Source organism: Mandrillus leucophaeus, unplaced genomic scaffold (genome assembly GCF_000951045.1).
Source record: "Mandrillus leucophaeus isolate KB7577 unplaced genomic scaffold, Mleu.le_1.0 Scaffold677, whole genome shotgun sequence".
Lineage (NCBI taxonomy): Eukaryota > Metazoa > Chordata > Mammalia > Primates > Cercopithecidae > Mandrillus > Mandrillus leucophaeus.
Genome location: NW_012107330.1, coordinates 500,132 through 517,137, shown reverse-complemented (window position 1 = coordinate 517,137; position 17,006 = coordinate 500,132). Strand labels below are relative to the sequence as shown.

Here is a 17,006-nt window from a genome sequence, read left to right as displayed (position 1 = left end):
CTCCCGGGTTCAAAGGATTCTCCTGCCTCAGCCACCTGAGTAACTGAGATTACAGGCACCTACCATGCCTGGGTAATTTTTGTGGGTTTTTTTTAAATTTTATTTTTTAGTAGAGATGCAGTTTCGTTATTTTGGCCAGGCGGTCTCGAACTCCTGACTTCAGGTGATCCGCCACCTTGGCCTCTCAAAGTGCTGTGATTATAGGCATGAGCCACTGCCCCTGGCCCCATCCTTTTGTTAATTATGTTGTTACAATTTTGGTTTTCCATCAACCAGTACTATTGGGCAAAAATGTATTTGTGACTCTCCTGAGTTCCAAATGTATTTCTCTTTGCCCTCCTTTGCACAGCAAATATATTTTTATTTCTGGCAGATGAGGTCCATCATCAGACCCAGATTATTAACTGTGTTTTGTCTTTTTTTGGGGGGGAGGGGGTTGTATAACGAGCCCACAATGATGGGGATAAAATTTCAGTTTCCGTTTCAGAGGAACAGAATTATGACTATATTCCTGGTGGATACCCTCCTCCTTTAGGCAATGGACTTCTAAATTCACCAACTTCAATATTATGAAAATGAGAAGCAAATTGTGTTCTGTGGGTTATTGGTGTGGTAATAAAAGATAACACTACTACTTCCACCCCTTAGTGCCTTGATCTGTACCTCATGGCTATACAGGTGGGACACACTGCATGTGAAAGGATGACATCCTGGCTTCAAGGTTATTGCTAAACAAATAGTGCCAAAACTGAAGTAGAGTGGACTATTTTACTCCTCTATCAACCCAGGTACATATAGCTAGTGGGGAACATGATGAAATTAGTAAATACCACCACTGAGCCCATAGTGCTTTTTTGCCACAAAATATTTCCTTTTTTGAGATAATGTAATGTAGATTATTATGGTAACAGATAAATGTTTCTGTAAAGAGTAGTGCTGAACAGATCCGTTGGCAGCAAAAGCAAATCCACACCCAGAATATATGTGTATCTCTGTGATGACAAAATGCTACACTGTCTTGATGGAAAGGTTTTCATATAACTCATGTGCCTTCCTCATTACATTATCTCAAAAAAGGAAATATTTTGTGGCAGAAAATTCACGTGTCATCAGCTTTTCCCCTGAGAAATGATACTATGTCAGAGTCTCAGTGGTGGCCACTACCACTGGCAGGTAATAGTGGGAGCCGGAGGTTGATGGACATGTACTTCGCAGTCATCTTCTCCTGAATTTTTCCCCTTTCTAGTAAGTCGATTCACTTGTTTTTCCTAAACCTCCTTGTCACTAGTTTTCTAATTTTACTTTTTACCACATCCCTGATGGGTGGACCCTTATTAGTTATTGTGCCTGAGTCAGGACGCTTCCATGCCTGAAACTACGTCTCCTTCCACGAACAGTGGACAACTAAGTATTCCCTTCAAAATCTTACCAACTGGGAAGATTTCTGTTTATTATTGTCTTTCAGTGCCACTCCTGAGTCAGATTCTAATACAGAGCCTACCCAATTCCAGCTTGTTGTTGTACATCATGCAGACCTGCCATAAACCAGGACTGCGTTTATTTCTCCCTTGCCAACTCGTGTTAGAAAACATGCCTTGTGGCACAGATGTGAGATGAGGAGAGGGGATGAAGCAGAGAACGCAATACAATGGGCAGTCACATTTGTTTTCTGTCTCAATTTCACTGTTATTTTTTAGTGGAATGGTGTGTGTGTGTGTTCTATTCTATGGTCAGTGGGTCAGATAACATTTCATGATGGGCAGTTTTGGTTGCATACTCACTTGGTATCCTATGGTGAGGACAAATGTTTCTGCTGGAGCCCTGGAAAGAGCTGCTCTTGAAATAGATAATATTTTTCAATACAAGCGACAATGGTCTTTTTTCAAATCTTGTAGTGCCTGTCCTATGATTGTCATATGGAGCATCCCAGAGGCTCCACACAGCATCTCTATTTGCCATGGGCACTGACATTGCCATCGGATCTGCTGGAGTCACAAAGTTCTGGACATAGAGAAGGTTGCAACATGGCCTAGATCAGTTGCAGGGCCCCCTGGTACACGGATTCTACTCAGAACGAGCAGCTTTACAGCTTGTCTGGGATACAGAACAGAGAACATATGTCAATGCAGCTTATGTTGTTTTCAAAGTCCAAAGAATTCAATTCCTGTTTACTTTTGCATAAGTACAATCAACAATTTTTCTCTCACTTTAGAAGAGATAGCCCAGTGTATCCCAAACTACTAGATTTCTAGAAACATCCCCAGTGTTGCACACTTTTAAATTTTAAATAAATTTGTCTCCCATTCTCTACCTCTATGCAGAGGAGGTCTTGTTCCCTAGGATAGAGGTTGCCTCTGTCAGGAAGAAGATTTGTCAGAATTTTGATGTTCAGTGTCTTCAGCCATAAAATTAACCACATACAGCAGCACTCAACCATAATGTGTTGTTTATAAGATTGTCCCAGAAATCGTAACTATACTGTATACTTTTGTCCAAACATTCTTATCCTGTGTGTTGGGGTCCCAATCCATCTTTATGAATATCTTTGGCTTACCTTAAAAGAACAAATGGAGTTGAGCCTCTAATATGTATTGCAGCCCTGCAACCGTTCCTATGTTATCTTGGACTGTAGCCATAGTTTTCCTGCAACGACAGAAGAGACGGACTCTTCCAAAGATACCATCATGACCTTTTTTTCTGCACGGGCATTCCTAATTTCACAATCATGGTTTCAAGTTCTCTTTTTTCCTGTGTACTATCTCTGGGGTGTCAGAAGAACCGTGGAAACTTATCTCCTAATCTTTACAATCACCATTGTAAGTGTTCTAACACTTACTTGCTAAAACTAGAGATGTTGTGTGAAGCCTTTGCCACTCTCCATATGACAATCATAGGACAGGCATTACAAGATTTGAAAAAAGACCATTGTCACTTGTATTGAAAAACATTATCTATTTCAACAAGCACTTGCTCTCCCAATGCCATTTTCCTCTACCTATATTTTATTCCATGTCACCACCACTGATGATTGATTACTCACAATTCCATCTCTTGCTATGGATTGTCTGTGCTCCAATTCCCACCTGAGAAAGTGATAAATTCCATTTATACATATAGATAGAGAGATGACAAACGTAGTCTCAAAATCTAATTTTGAGGGCCTCTTCTGAGTCTGCTGCTGGTATTAACTTCTGTATCTGTCAGAGTCCCAAGTGTTGGCACATTCAACAAGATACTTTAAAGATAATTTATTTACAAAGCGAACATTTTATTATCTTTTTATTTACAAGGAGAGCATTTGTTAAGGTTAAGGGGTAGGAAAACCACAAAGGAAAGTGATGTAAACTAAACTAGTAGCAGCCAAATTGTTACCACTCCTATGACCATGAAGATAAGCCATTACCAGACACAGAAGGAGAAATTTGTGTAGACGTGGCTGCAGTGACACAAGTGGTGACATCATTTAAAGTTGACAGCCAGCCTGAGGTAACATTGTAGGATAGAGCCAAGAGAATAAATAACCTGACTTTACTCTCCTCTTTCTAATCTCCTGCTAAAGGGAAGCCAGAGGACATGGGGGCCCTTTTGATGTCATTCATATAGGTTAGCTCTCTGGACCAGAAAGTGGGAATCAAAAAAGTGGATAGTGGATCTTGAATTAAATGAAAGATACTTAGTATACTTCTTATTCCGTTTTCCTAGAGCTTAAAATAGTTTGATCCATCTAGTGGGCCCTCAATTTGGTTGATGATGATAGAATGCAAATATGATTGCATGCAAATATGAATGATTCATGACATGGATATGGTTTTAGGCCACATCTCACTCTTCAATCACTGTTCTCATTCTGATTACTCCAGTAGTGCTTTCATCTGTTCTGTCTACATTACTGAAAATCCATGAAATCCTGACTTCTTGCTTAATTGTTTCCTTCCTCTACAGTTGCTATTCCTGGAATTAAAAGGGTAACTCAGAATTGGAGAATTCTCAGAGAAGTTAATAAAATTCAATACACAGTCTAGAAAATGTAGGTGTATAATGGAGATTTCAAGGACAGATGTTTGTGGGTCACTGAGCCCACATCTCTACAGTTGGTCTCAAATAACACTCATTTATTCTAGAGGAACTCCTGCATTCTCACATCGCCCACTGGTGGTCACCAGATGGAGAAAGACTTGCCTTCCTGATGATAAATGACTCCTTGGTACCTACCATGGTTATCCCTCGGTTTACTGGAGCATTGTATCCCAAAGGAAAGCAGTATCCGTATCCTAAGGTAAGTAACGTGAAAGTGCTATTTTGTTCCTTCTCTCTCTGCACTAGTGACTTGACAGATGGTATTCTTGGTTCTTGAACAAGTTGTCTTTGGAGGAAAACAGAAGTTTTCCATACTTGTCAGACTCGTCATTTTTGAGCTCCCAATAGTCGATACACAGTGAAAGAGGTAGAGATGATTTGAAAGTGTGTGGACTTTCACTTTTGCTGCATTACTTTCCTGTTGATGCTTACTTTTATTTGTTCATACCTTGCAGCTGAAAGTGGGGAGAAAAGTGATTGGGGGTGTACTGATGTCAGGGCAATGTTTTCTCCAAGGCGTACCCCATAATAGTTGTTACAAGGGAGGGGAAAGTGTCATGGTCAAATACATTGGAATATCTTTTTAAAAAAATCTAGCCTCTTTCAGATGATTTCTTAGAGCACGTAATGTATTATATGTTAATGTATATTATAAATCTTCTACAAAAAATAGACTACACATAAAGAATCTCCAGTATGAAATAGATTAAGCATAAAGAATCTCAATAAAGAAAAGACCAAGCATGAAAAATCACCCATAAAGAATAGACTAAGCATAAAGCATTTATTAGTATTAGTATTAATATCAGCATTACCTTGGCAAAGCATACTCTAGAACACACTATATAAAATGCTGGTTGGAGTCATAACCATGGGTAGATAAGATAGATAGAATTTTTTATCAGATGAAGCAAATATGGCAATATGTTCCAGACAACAAAAGTATTTTCAAGTGTTGGGCAAGGCCTCTATAAGAAGGTTGTAAAAACATCTGGATTGTACTGTTTTTTCCTCTGTATGCCATCTTTAATTACTTCAGATCTCTTTTAAACCTGTATTTTTCCCAATGTTTATATAACGAAGAAGAAAGCTCATGAGGAAGGCTCCCAATACATTAATCATGTAAAGATGTCTTACAGGAAATAAGAGAGGATATTGATCTCATTTAGAAGTCATTTTTACGCCATTTCTTTAGTGAGTTGTACTTTGTTTTTTCAAGCACAATAGGTTTTCTACCTTTTAATTCATGCACTACATTAGTTGGACAAACTACAGGGCAGACTCCCATCACCCTCATTACTCTAGCCCTGTCAGGGTGGGGGTGAGGTAATTCACACTTTCCTTCTGTTCACACCATCCACCACATTCATTTTATCCAAGGGCAAAAAAAGGAGGCTTGAATATGGAGGATCAGAAATAAGTTGAGCATTTTCCTCAGTGAGATTTTACTGCCATTCTTTCTCATCCATCTTCCTTCCACAGGTTGTAATATTAAATGCAAGATTATGAAGAATATGAATCCATGATTTTAAAATGTTATTTTTAGGGTCTTCTCTGGACATAGATTAGAAGGCAGATATACTCAGTGTTTTTAGGATAACATAACGATTTAACTTCACAAAAAAATAATACTCACTAAGAGATTTTTATTATACTCAAAGAAGAGAACTTCTGCTTTCTCCAGTTATAGATTTAGTTTTTTTTTTTTTTTTTTTGGCATGACAGTTTGGGCCTATACAGCATATCAGCACTATATTTTCCCCCAGAGAAAACCTGAAAAGTTGCCCCAAATGTATTAATTCTCACATTTTTGATTTATGATAATAAATGTTCACCTGGCAATTTAAATGTGAAATGGTGAACCAGTGACATACTGTGAAACACACATTCAACTGTTCAGTGCACGGCACAAAGGCATAAAATAATATCCAGCTCCTCAGTGCACTGCACAAAAGGAACACAGTCATATCTGACTGCTCGATGCACTGCACAAAAGGAACACAGTCATATCTGACTGCTCGATGCACTGTACAAAAGGAACACAGTCACATCTGACTGCTCGATGCACTGCACAAAGAAAATTCAGTCAGTTCTGTGGAAGGGACAACTGTTTGTAACGGATTTCCCAAAAGAAATGGGATTTTTTTTTTTATTCACATAGAAAAAACATATGCATTAGCTGTATGCTCAAATTGCCTTCTTAGTTCTAAACTCACGGTGCTTGAACTTGGCCATACCTAGGCCTCATAATTTTGACTAGATTGAGACAAACACATGAGCCAATGGAAGCATTTGAGGAAGTTAAATTATGTCAGCAATAATTCAGAAGATACTGGATATGAACCTAGATACTTAATTATTTGATAATTTCTTCTAATAAATTAATATTGGTTAATAGTAAAGATAGGCATAACATAATAATGTTTGTTTATTAATTGTAGAAATCACATACGCTAGTGATAAACTTTATGTTTTCAGGGAGACTTTCCACTTGTTTGTTTTTTTCTCATTTGGTCTTTATCACAATTGTCACTATTTCACAAATGAGCAAATAGATTCTAAAAGACTTAGTGCTTTTATACAAGTCACAGTTGTTTTAAGAACAAAGAAAAAACTCAAATCTATTGATTTCATCCCTCTTTATGAAACTACCACAGGTCAACACTTTGTATTTCTAAAAACACAGCTGGAATCCAAACATCTCCTTGTCAAGTTAACACATATATATGGAGCTCTATTTGCTCCATTTTCTCCTAATGACTTAGCTACATATGGGTACCATTCTTAGCCTCACACCTGACATTTTATATATATGCAAATAATATATATAACTATATATGATAACTACTGTTAATATTCATTACCTGTCATTTTATATATATGCAAATAATATATATAACTGTATATGATAACTACCATTAATATTTATTAGAAAGAAGAAAGCATTTCTAGTTCTCAGGTGATTTTTAGTAGGAAGACCTGCTCCCCTACCAGGTACTTAAGACAATAGGACTCTAAGAAAATAATCTGTTTTGGTTCTTGTTCTTAAAAAAATTTTAGTATCATTTTGGGTATGTTACTTCAATTTTCAGAATTTTTATTATCTACTCTGGTTTCAAAAATTTTTTGTTAGTTTTTGCTGTAACAAATGTATTGTTTCAATTCACTCTTATGCAATAAAAACTTTCAAAAAATACTACTTTGAAAATTGAAACAACACAGAGTTTATACTAAATTGTGCTTTAAATTAAACTAGATCAAAAGGAGTATAGCAAATACTTAATGTGGTCAGATTTACTAATGAACTACAGTAAACACATATATTTGTATTTTACTTAATTCAGCATCATTCAGAACTCATAAAATACCCTATCATTAGCAATTCAGCACAAAAGAGATGCACGGTTCTATCCCAGTAACCTCAGGTTAATCTTTTTAATTAAAACATTATCTTGTTTAATGACAATTTAGTTGTCAGCAAAATAAGGTTAATTGTTATTGAGGCTTGTGTTTCAGAATCATAGAGGGAAGAAATTTGTGGATTTGCAGTCTTCATGGCAAATGTAACTGTAAAAAGCAAATAGATGAAAACCCTCTAATCTGCAAACTCTTGAAATGATTCAAATATTAAAATGTACAAATGAACTTGTGATGTGTGCTTAATTTCAAAACTCCATGGAAAGATACAAATCTGGGATTATAGAATGCTGGACTCTTGAATTTTGGAGGCAGCCTAACGCTTAGTTGAGATGTTCACATTTTGTCTGAAAACTGGCCACATATGTGCACAACTTCTACTTTGTGATAAGCTTATAGTGCTGCTGACATAAAGAAAACTGCCTTAAAGATGATAACTGATATATCTTTAACAAAGTGTGCCATAAAACTGCATCACTGGTAAGAATTCACAGAAAGATCTAATTTAATTTAATTTCCCATTTGCTTTAATCAGTGTATCGAATGATAAAAAATAGAAGCACAGCTTTTCACTAACTAGAAGATTTAGTATCTTAACAATAATTATCATTTTAATTCAGTACCATATCCTATTTTAGGCACTTTATATAAATCTTTTTATTAGTCTATAAGATATTCTTATCTACAGACAGGAAAGCTTCAACTCAAAATTTCTGATTTGTGACATATTCTCAAAGAACAGTTTGTCTCACTTTGGACAAAATGAGACGAATAAAATGATACTTGAGAATCTTTAGCATGTGCTCATAGCCATGCCAACTAAATAAAAGCGTCAACACTTGGACTCAGGTTTCACTGACTTACATATTAAGCTAAGCCCATTCTCAAAATGTGGTCCTTGATATCATAGGGTATCAGCTTCATGCTGGAGGTGGACTGGCTTCAGCAATCAGTATCTTAACAAGCCCCTCAGGAGCTCTGAATGATCGTGATGCTGGCTAACTTTTGACCACCACTGAACTGTTACATAGACAGATAGATAAATAGGTAAGGATACAGATAAAGATAAGTATTTTATTAAAATTTGCACACTGATTATCTGGCAATTTTGTTAAAACAAATTTATAGGCCTACACTGAGAGATTCTAATTCCATGTCTGAATATAGGTTTCAGGTGGGGTCCATGAATGCATTGCTAAGCTTCCAGGAGATGCTGATTGATGCTACAGTCCAAGAACAGCACTTTGAATGGCACTGCTATACTGTGTCAGGCTCTGAAGTGTAACATACCTGATCCAGCTAGATAAATGGTAGGCTAAAAATTAAATAGATAAGGCCATTATTTTCAGGGAGAAACATGACAACTAATTTAAAACAAGAATGATGTGAAAGGGAGCTCCTAAGAGTCACAGAAGGCTAAACTGCCCAAAAAATGTGCCCAGGCACTGTCGGGCTTGGGAACAATGAAAAGATTTGCAAATTCTGAGACCAGAGCCTTTGGTGGGTGGCAGGCTCATAGCTTACCTTCCAGGGAGCCCTTTACTCTATGAACCAGTTTCATAGTCTCTCTTAATAGTTACCTCATTTCCGTAGTGGAAATCTTTCCTGACTTCCTTCTTTGGCTCAAAACTTCTGACCTGTGAATGATACACTTCCACAGATGTGCTAGTCTCCTTGGATATCCTAATAAAACAACAGTTATTGAGGAACTCTTGCTGGCTATTGTTGGAATGTATTACGTTGATTCTGGTCCTGATTTAGCTATGGGTTTTGTCAATGCCAGTTCCTTAAACATGCATCTTCGTCATGTTTAAATCCGTTTTATCATTCCCTTTAGGTTTTTAGCAGATTTTAAAATTCAACTCACATTTAATTTCCTTTTTCTTTTCTATATATTTCTTTTTTTTTTTTTTTTTTTTTGAGACGGAGTCTCGGTCAGTCTCCCAGGCTGGAGTGCAGTGGCCGGATCTTAGCTCACTGCAAGCTCCGCCTCCCGGGTTCACGCCATTCTCCTGCCTCAGCCTCCCGAGTAGCTGGGACTACAGGCGCCCGCCACCTCGCCCGGCTAGTTTTTTGTATTTTTTAATAGAGACGGGGTTTCACCGTGTTAGCCAGGATGGTCTCGATCTCCCGACCTCGTGATCCGCCCATCTCGGCCTCCCAAAGTGCTGGGATTATAGTCTTGAGCCACCGCGCCCGGCTCTTTTCTATATATTTCATGTAGACTTCTTTAAGCATCAGCCACATCATAAAGATAATGGCATATTGTTTAGAAACATATTGAGCCACAAGTAATCAAGCAAGTTGGTACATCATTGATGTGATTATTCATTCATTCATTCAAACTGCTTGAGATATGTCGATGAAAGTTCTCATTCCTGCCCCTTACTCACAGTGTATTTGGCAAAATTTTGAAGGTCATTGTGTTGGAATGAACAGAAAGCACAATATTTGCATTGTAGTTAAGAACATCCTGGGTTTAAATATGAACTTTCTCAGTTTTAGGTATTTGACCTTGCACAGTTTGCTTAGATTCTCCATTGTGACCAAGAAAATGTTTATATCTTACGACTGTAGTAGGGACATTTAATTTAATAATTTGTGCAATGCCTTTAGTGTCTGCTATGTGCCAGAAACATACCAACTACTATGCCTGCTAGTTATTATTTATTTAATAAAGTGTTGATTCACTAAACTCAAAGTATATTATCCTTGCTATCCTTTCCTTTCTGCTCCTCATGCCAGGTACTCAGTGAGGGCAGTCTGCCCATGGCCCACCTTCCAAGGGTTGTCAATTATGCAAATGAGTCACCCCATGTAGTCATTAGTAATGTTTAAAAGAAAAGCCCGAGAGATTAATGTGATAGCCTACATTAGGCTTTTGGAATTTTAAGCATGGGGCACCTGGTTTGGGTAGGCTTCCTTCTTTCTTTCCTTTCTTTTTATCTTCATTTCTCCTTTTTTTTTTTTTTTTTTGATTAGTCAAACCTTCTTCCCATCGCAGTGCATATCCTCTAATGTGAGTAGCTATTTGATCTACTAGGGTTTTTTGTTGTTGTTGTTTTGTTTTTGTTTTTGTACAGCCAGCCCTTCTGGTGCCATTTTAGGGAAAGAACACAGTAGCACTGCCTAATGAGTGAAGTCATCACAATTTCCTATCACCTTTAATTGTCTGATGAAAATGCTTGAGAAGCAGCAATCTTCGAAAACAATTCAAAGCAATCATGTTGTCGAATTTAAAATCATTTATACTTCAGAGAAATTAAACATTTTTTTCTCTTCTAACACAAAACAGTAAATGAATCAAAAATCCTCTTCTTTTTTGCTCAATATATTCTAATGCTTAATATACTTGCAATACAACTTTCATTTTCTCAAAGGCAGGTCAAGTGAACCCAACAATAAAATTATATGTTGTAAACCTGTACGGACCAACTCACACTTTGGAACTCATGCCACCTGACAGCTTTAAATCAAGGTATGCAATTTCAATTTCACTTTTATGGGGAAATAGATATTTTCACTCCAATTATCATTTTGCTGCAATTTAGAGAGAGATGTGATCAGCTCAACAAATCCACTTGAAAATAGAGCTGAAGTTGCCTACATTAGTGAGGAATGAAGTCATTCTCGGTGTCTGGCTGTTCCCAAGAAGCATTTAGCTCCAAGGTGATTTTCAGCACCACACAATGACTGAAGAGCCTGATACTGAGAATTAGGCCTTTTGCTGGAGATGTGACAGAGATGGGAACAAAGGATCATTTTCCACTGTATTTTCTTCAAGAACATAGTTGCTCCACATGCTTTTTTGAAGGTGTTCGTTAAAAGTGTATAATCTCTCTGGAATTTGTGAGTTTTTCCAACTTTCTCCCCAGAGTTTTCCAAAGATTTTCAAGCTTTCTTCTCCAGACAGAGATATTTAATAATTTTTTTTCCAAATATCCTATGTATGAAGTATTTATATTTAAGAAACTTGATCAGGGAGAAAATAAACACATTTTATTGGGTCGGAGGCATAATTTTAATATTAATTTTAATAAACACATTTTATTGGGTCGGAGGCATAATTTTAATATTAATTTTAATAAACACATTTTATTGGGTCAGAGGCATAATTTAATAGCAAAATCTTCAGTAGTGAACAACTAATTAAACAATCATGTGTATTTTGAAATCCAGCATGGTTTCAGACTTCAAAAGTGATTCTTTCAAATACTAGAGTCCTTTGGAAATTTTTACAACCCTAGAGATGGGATAGGCAGCTGATTTAGAAAAATGTTTTCACATTATATTGAATGATGTAGGGCTAAGTTCAAAGTTTATTTGATGATATCGATAATCAGTTAGGGTGATTGGTTCCAACAGAAATTTCATTCAATTGTTGTTTCATTGACATTATTTAGAAAAAATGTCATCCCAGTTGGTCATTTTCACAGAGAGTGCAGCCTGATGTGTGTGGAAATTTTACCTACTTGAAAAGGTAATAAAGGTTTATGGAATGCTTACTCCGGAAGACCTTCATTACCTACCTAATACAAATGTCTCCTTCTACTGATGGAAAAGATAAGTCCCAGTGAGAGTAAATGATTGAGATAGAGGCTCAGGACTGATTGGTAAGAAAAGTAGAAAATGAAGTAAGGCCTCTTTCATCAAGTTGCAGAGCATTTCATCCAGATCGATGAAAGACCTTAAAGATAGGCCTGAATTGACATATAATGTAATAAACCTGACCAAATCAAATAGTAACATTTATTTCTGAGCTTGATCTAGCAGCCTTGAATGGTTACCTTACAAATGAAGCAGTGATAGATACTATTGACATTTTATCTGGTCCTTAACTCTCATCTTTTTCTCTGGTTTGTTTAATGCTACGGAATAACAAGAAAGGGAAATAGACTAGGAGTGTTTGAGTCGCCATTTCATTTATCTCATTGGATAAATCACTATACTTCTCTCAGGGCTGAATCCCCTTAGCTGGGACTACAGGTGTGTGCCACCACTCCTGGCTAATGTTTTGAATTTTTAGTAGAGATCGGGTTTCAACGTGTTAGACAGGATGGTCTCGATCTCTTGAACTCATGATGCGCCCGCCTCGGCCTCCCAAAATTCTGGGATTACAGGCGTGAGCCACCGTGACTGGCCCTGCTTGTCTTGAAATAATAATTTCTAATTTTTTTCCTTTCAAAAAAATTTTTGCAATGGGAATCAATTTTACAATATCCATGTTTCTTAAAAGGAGCTCTTGATTCCTGACCTTTTTTTTTTTTTTACCTGTTTGTATAAATATAAATATATATAAATTAAATTATTAATAACATACTTTCTTCATGTCCTATTAAGTTCATCAAATGTCCTCTCTTCTTTTTGATGTTTGTGTTGTGTTCATAGCGTAGCTACCTGTATAATTTGAAATATTGCCTAAACTCTCAATAGCAGAATATTTAAATAATTAATTCTTTTAATAATAATTTGCATGTTTATGGGTTTTTTGTATGTTACTTAAGCATCTGGTATATTTTTATAATCTTTAGGTTATCCGTGAGTTGGCAGTCAATAAGTGAATCATATTCTGTTTCTCACTACAGTTACAAACTATCATTTTTTCCTTTTCAGTTTCCTTTTCAGTACTTTTTTTCCCACCACCTAAACCGCAAATACAATAATCTCTTAGCTTTCATCTCTTAATAAAATCACCACAATGACTACAATAATAATATAAGGAGGAATAATAGTAAGATCAATATAGAAAGTTTTTTCATGATTTGCACTACCTTATAAACTGGATTCTCTGACCTCCACACTGGAGAACAACATTTTTTGTTGTTTGAATTGAAGATCTTAGGTTCTTTTTTTGGTCTGTTTGATTGTTTATTTGGATGATTGGTTTACTTATTTATAATAACTAGTGTTTATCCCTATAATAGAAAAAGTTCCCCAAGCTAGTATCATTATCATTGTCCCTTCAACCCAATACTTATACTCATCAAAGACTGTAAAATACATTTTAATTAATTTATATGATTTAAAAAGAAATTAAAAGGATAAGATAATCTATAGTAATGCATAATTTCTTCCCCTAATTATTTTCTTCATATTCTCTTCAATTGTTTTATTTATTTGTTTATTTATATCTGATTCAGCTGAAGTCATTTTACCAGTGTAGACAATGAGTGCAACTTTTCTTCAATAGTAATTCAGTTCAGACTCATCTCATCACCATTCAGTTTATCTTTATCTGAATCACAGCCTGTATTGATTCTGAAAAGAATGTAACATGGTAGAAACTAAGATAATGCCCCTTCTTGAATATCCCCAGAACCAGTGGGAGTTAGATGGGTTATCTCATCTTGGAAGGAAGAAACATTTTGCCAAATTGTTGTACTGTTCACTTAGGTATTGCAATCACTCAGTACCTTTATTAGAAAATTTAAGTGTGAATTTTAAAATATATATTTACTTTCCAGGGAAATTTTATCTTATGATAATGAATCATGAAGATTTTCCACAGATTGGATAAGTCACATTAATTTGGAGAAGTGATACATGGTCATTTGTGTAGACCTCTCTAGTCTGAAAAGTAAAAGTAATGATTCGTCCTTGGTTTCTTCTCACTCTATGTCTTTAGCGTTATTTTACTTATTAGAAACCTTTCTGTTGTCACCTATTTTTTGTGACCCATTGTTCTCAACCTGCATCACTGATTTAACATGGTCATTCTGCCCCTGTCACTCTGGGCTTGACACTGTCATGCTTTCTCTCCCTATTTCTTTAAGTATATCTAGCCTACATCTCTCAGTCTTCCAAGGAATATCTGTGCCTTCCAAGAAAATCTAATTAATAAATTAACCCATGTTCATGGAAGTGTCCTGAATAACCCTTCTTACAAGTAATGCATAGTTATTAACAGAGGTCTTTGGAGAACACTAGCTATAATTTGGTCATGAATACCATCACAATATACTTACGGGAAGACATCACAGATTATCGAGAAGAGAATGAGCCCAAAGTAACTACATTGCACGAATATTTTGGTGTAAACACAGAGCAATGATTGGACAGGAAGGCCGTGAAAACACGGAGTAACTGCTAACATACCTGTCTGCAGGTGATGCTGGGGCCTCCATTCCACATAACCTTGTGGACAATTAGATCTTCTGTGCCAGACCACCCAGCTGATAGAAAGTCTCTGTTGACTTGAGTGCAATCCCTCTAACTAGCTTGTCTCTGTCTCTGTGGCTCAAGAGGACCAGATCCTCGAGGACTTCCTGGGTAATCCAGAGCCATGGAGACTAGGAACAAGCAGGAAACCCAGTTATAAGAAAGGGACACTTCTGCTGGCCACTGGTCGTGGAACACCAGATCTAATGTGTTCATGAGATGGAGTTCCAGGAGGACAGCTACATCTGCAGCAGGCAGGCCAAGGAGTGTGGCATTTCCAGGTAAGGGTGCTTCCCTACTCCCTCATTCAGAGACAGCCTGAATACTTATGAGTAAGCATGATCAGTCAAGATGAATCACAGGGAGATGTACACCTAGCCTCCTGGGGCAAGGAAAGAAAGGATATAGGAAGTGATTTAGTGAATAGATATATCTTTCCTCCCTGCCTATGTGTCAAGCTCTACTTGAGCTTCCATTTTGGCTATCTCCAACACCTTAACATAGAAATTTCAGTGGTTTGAAATGGCCGTTTGTTTGACGTTACAAATTAAAATTTGTGGAAAGCCTTCATTCTTCAGATTGTGTTTACCTTGAATCTGAAGTTCATTCTTCAGATTGTGTCATTCTTGGGTATAAGCAAGGTTTATAATGAGGTATCTCACATCAGATTATGCTTTGCTTATGACCATAAGGCACATTATGTAAAAACAAACACAATAATCACAATATTTAATCAAAAAGGAATATAAGTGTATTGCTATAAATTAATGATTTTCAACTTAACAATTTACAACTAAGTTAGTGTTCCCTTAAAAATCAGTTATTCTCCACATTTGTACTGGTTGACTTTTTCATTCTTTTCCAAAGATTAAGTTTTGTTTTTTTAAGTCAAAATTTGGCATCTTAGCTAGTCAATATATTCTGTCATGCCTGTGAGGTGTTGCAAAGATGTTCTTGAACATTTCATTTGAGACCAACTTTGAAAAGGAAAGCTCTCAAGATGAATAAATTGTTCTGTTGTTGTTGGTATTTATTTTTAAAATTATTCCTGTTAGTTTGTTACCTCATATTGCACAAAATATAATATTATGGCAGGTAATTGAGACAAATTTCTGATTAGATTAGAAAATCAACTGTATATCAGTTCAATCTAAATTTCTACCAGAAAATATGACCTTCTTGATTTTGCAGTCTTTGGTTAGTTGTTTACAATATTCAAATTAATTTTTTACTTCAAATTTCTACAACATTTATATCAATTATTCAGCATTTCAGCACTTATTTTCTGATTATTTATAGTACTTACTCTCATTTTTCTATAAGCTAAATTCTCTAGAAAAATCTATTAAAGGTTAATACTTCATTTTCTACTTTTTAATATTCACATTGCTAAATATAATGGTGTATGCAAAATAATCGGCTTAAACGAAACACAGTGAAAGTGAACAGGACACTATTCTTTGCAGGATCACAAGGCCTATTGATATGGACAAAGATTATACCTAAGCCAGCTGCATATTTGATTCAATGTTGCCTTATTAACTCTTCTTAGGGCACTTCATGTTTTGATTTTACTGAGTTTAAAGGCAGTTTTCAGGCAGAGCTCAGCTAGTTGTGAAAGCTGCCAGATGTCTTGAAGAGATTGTTGAAAAAAATATGGCAGCCTTCCCTGTATGTCAAGTTATGCTTGCCCTTTTACTGACATCTTCACTTTGATAGGCTAACAAGTTTTCTAGAGGAAGCAGTAGCTACTCGGTAATGTTAGATATGTAGCATTCATGTAGTTGGATATCTATCCCAGATACCTCTAAAGACAGGCAATTTGTATCAAGACATTATTTTTTTGTAGCTGATATTTTTTTAAGTCATATAAAACTAGGCTAATTAACTGTGGGTGGTTTTTTGGTTTTTTGTTTGTTTGTTTGTTTGTTTTTGAGACAGAGTCTTGTTCTGTTGCTCAGGCTATAGGGCAGTGGCACGATCTCGGCTCACTGCAACCTCCGCCTCCCGGGTTCAAGTGATTCTCCTGCTTCAGCCTCCCGAGTAGCTGGGATTACAGGGGTGTGCCACAACACCCGGCTAATTTTTTGTATTTTTAATAGAGACGGGGTTTTACCATGTTAGTCAGCATGGTCTCGACCTGCTGACCTCATGATCCTCCCGCCTCAGCCTCCCAAAGTGCTGGGATTATAGGCATAAGCCACCGTGCCTAGCCAAATCTAGATTAATTAGTTTTAATACAGTGCATTGATGACACTTTCCGTGACACATGGGTGGCTATTTCTTCCGAGATCAGATGATATCGGGCATGTTCATGGTGGTATGGCTATAGACTGGATGGCTATTTCTAAAGT

At 36.5% G+C, this 17,006-nt stretch overlaps 1 protein-coding gene across 1 annotated transcript in view; it reads left to right on the top strand.

Annotated features, from left to right (window-relative positions):
• Positions 1-17,006, top strand: part of DPP10 (dipeptidyl-peptidase 10 (non-functional)) — a gene marked incomplete at its 5' end in the record, with an annotated part of 598,060 nt that overhangs the window by 468,048 nt on the left and 113,006 nt on the right. Inside the window, 2 exons of the mRNA XM_012002083.1 lie at positions 4,122-4,276; positions 10,875-10,972. Of these exons, the coding sequence (XP_011857473.1) occupies positions 4,122-4,276; positions 10,875-10,972 (253 nt within the window). The remainder of the gene's footprint in view (positions 1-4,121; positions 4,277-10,874; positions 10,973-17,006) is intronic.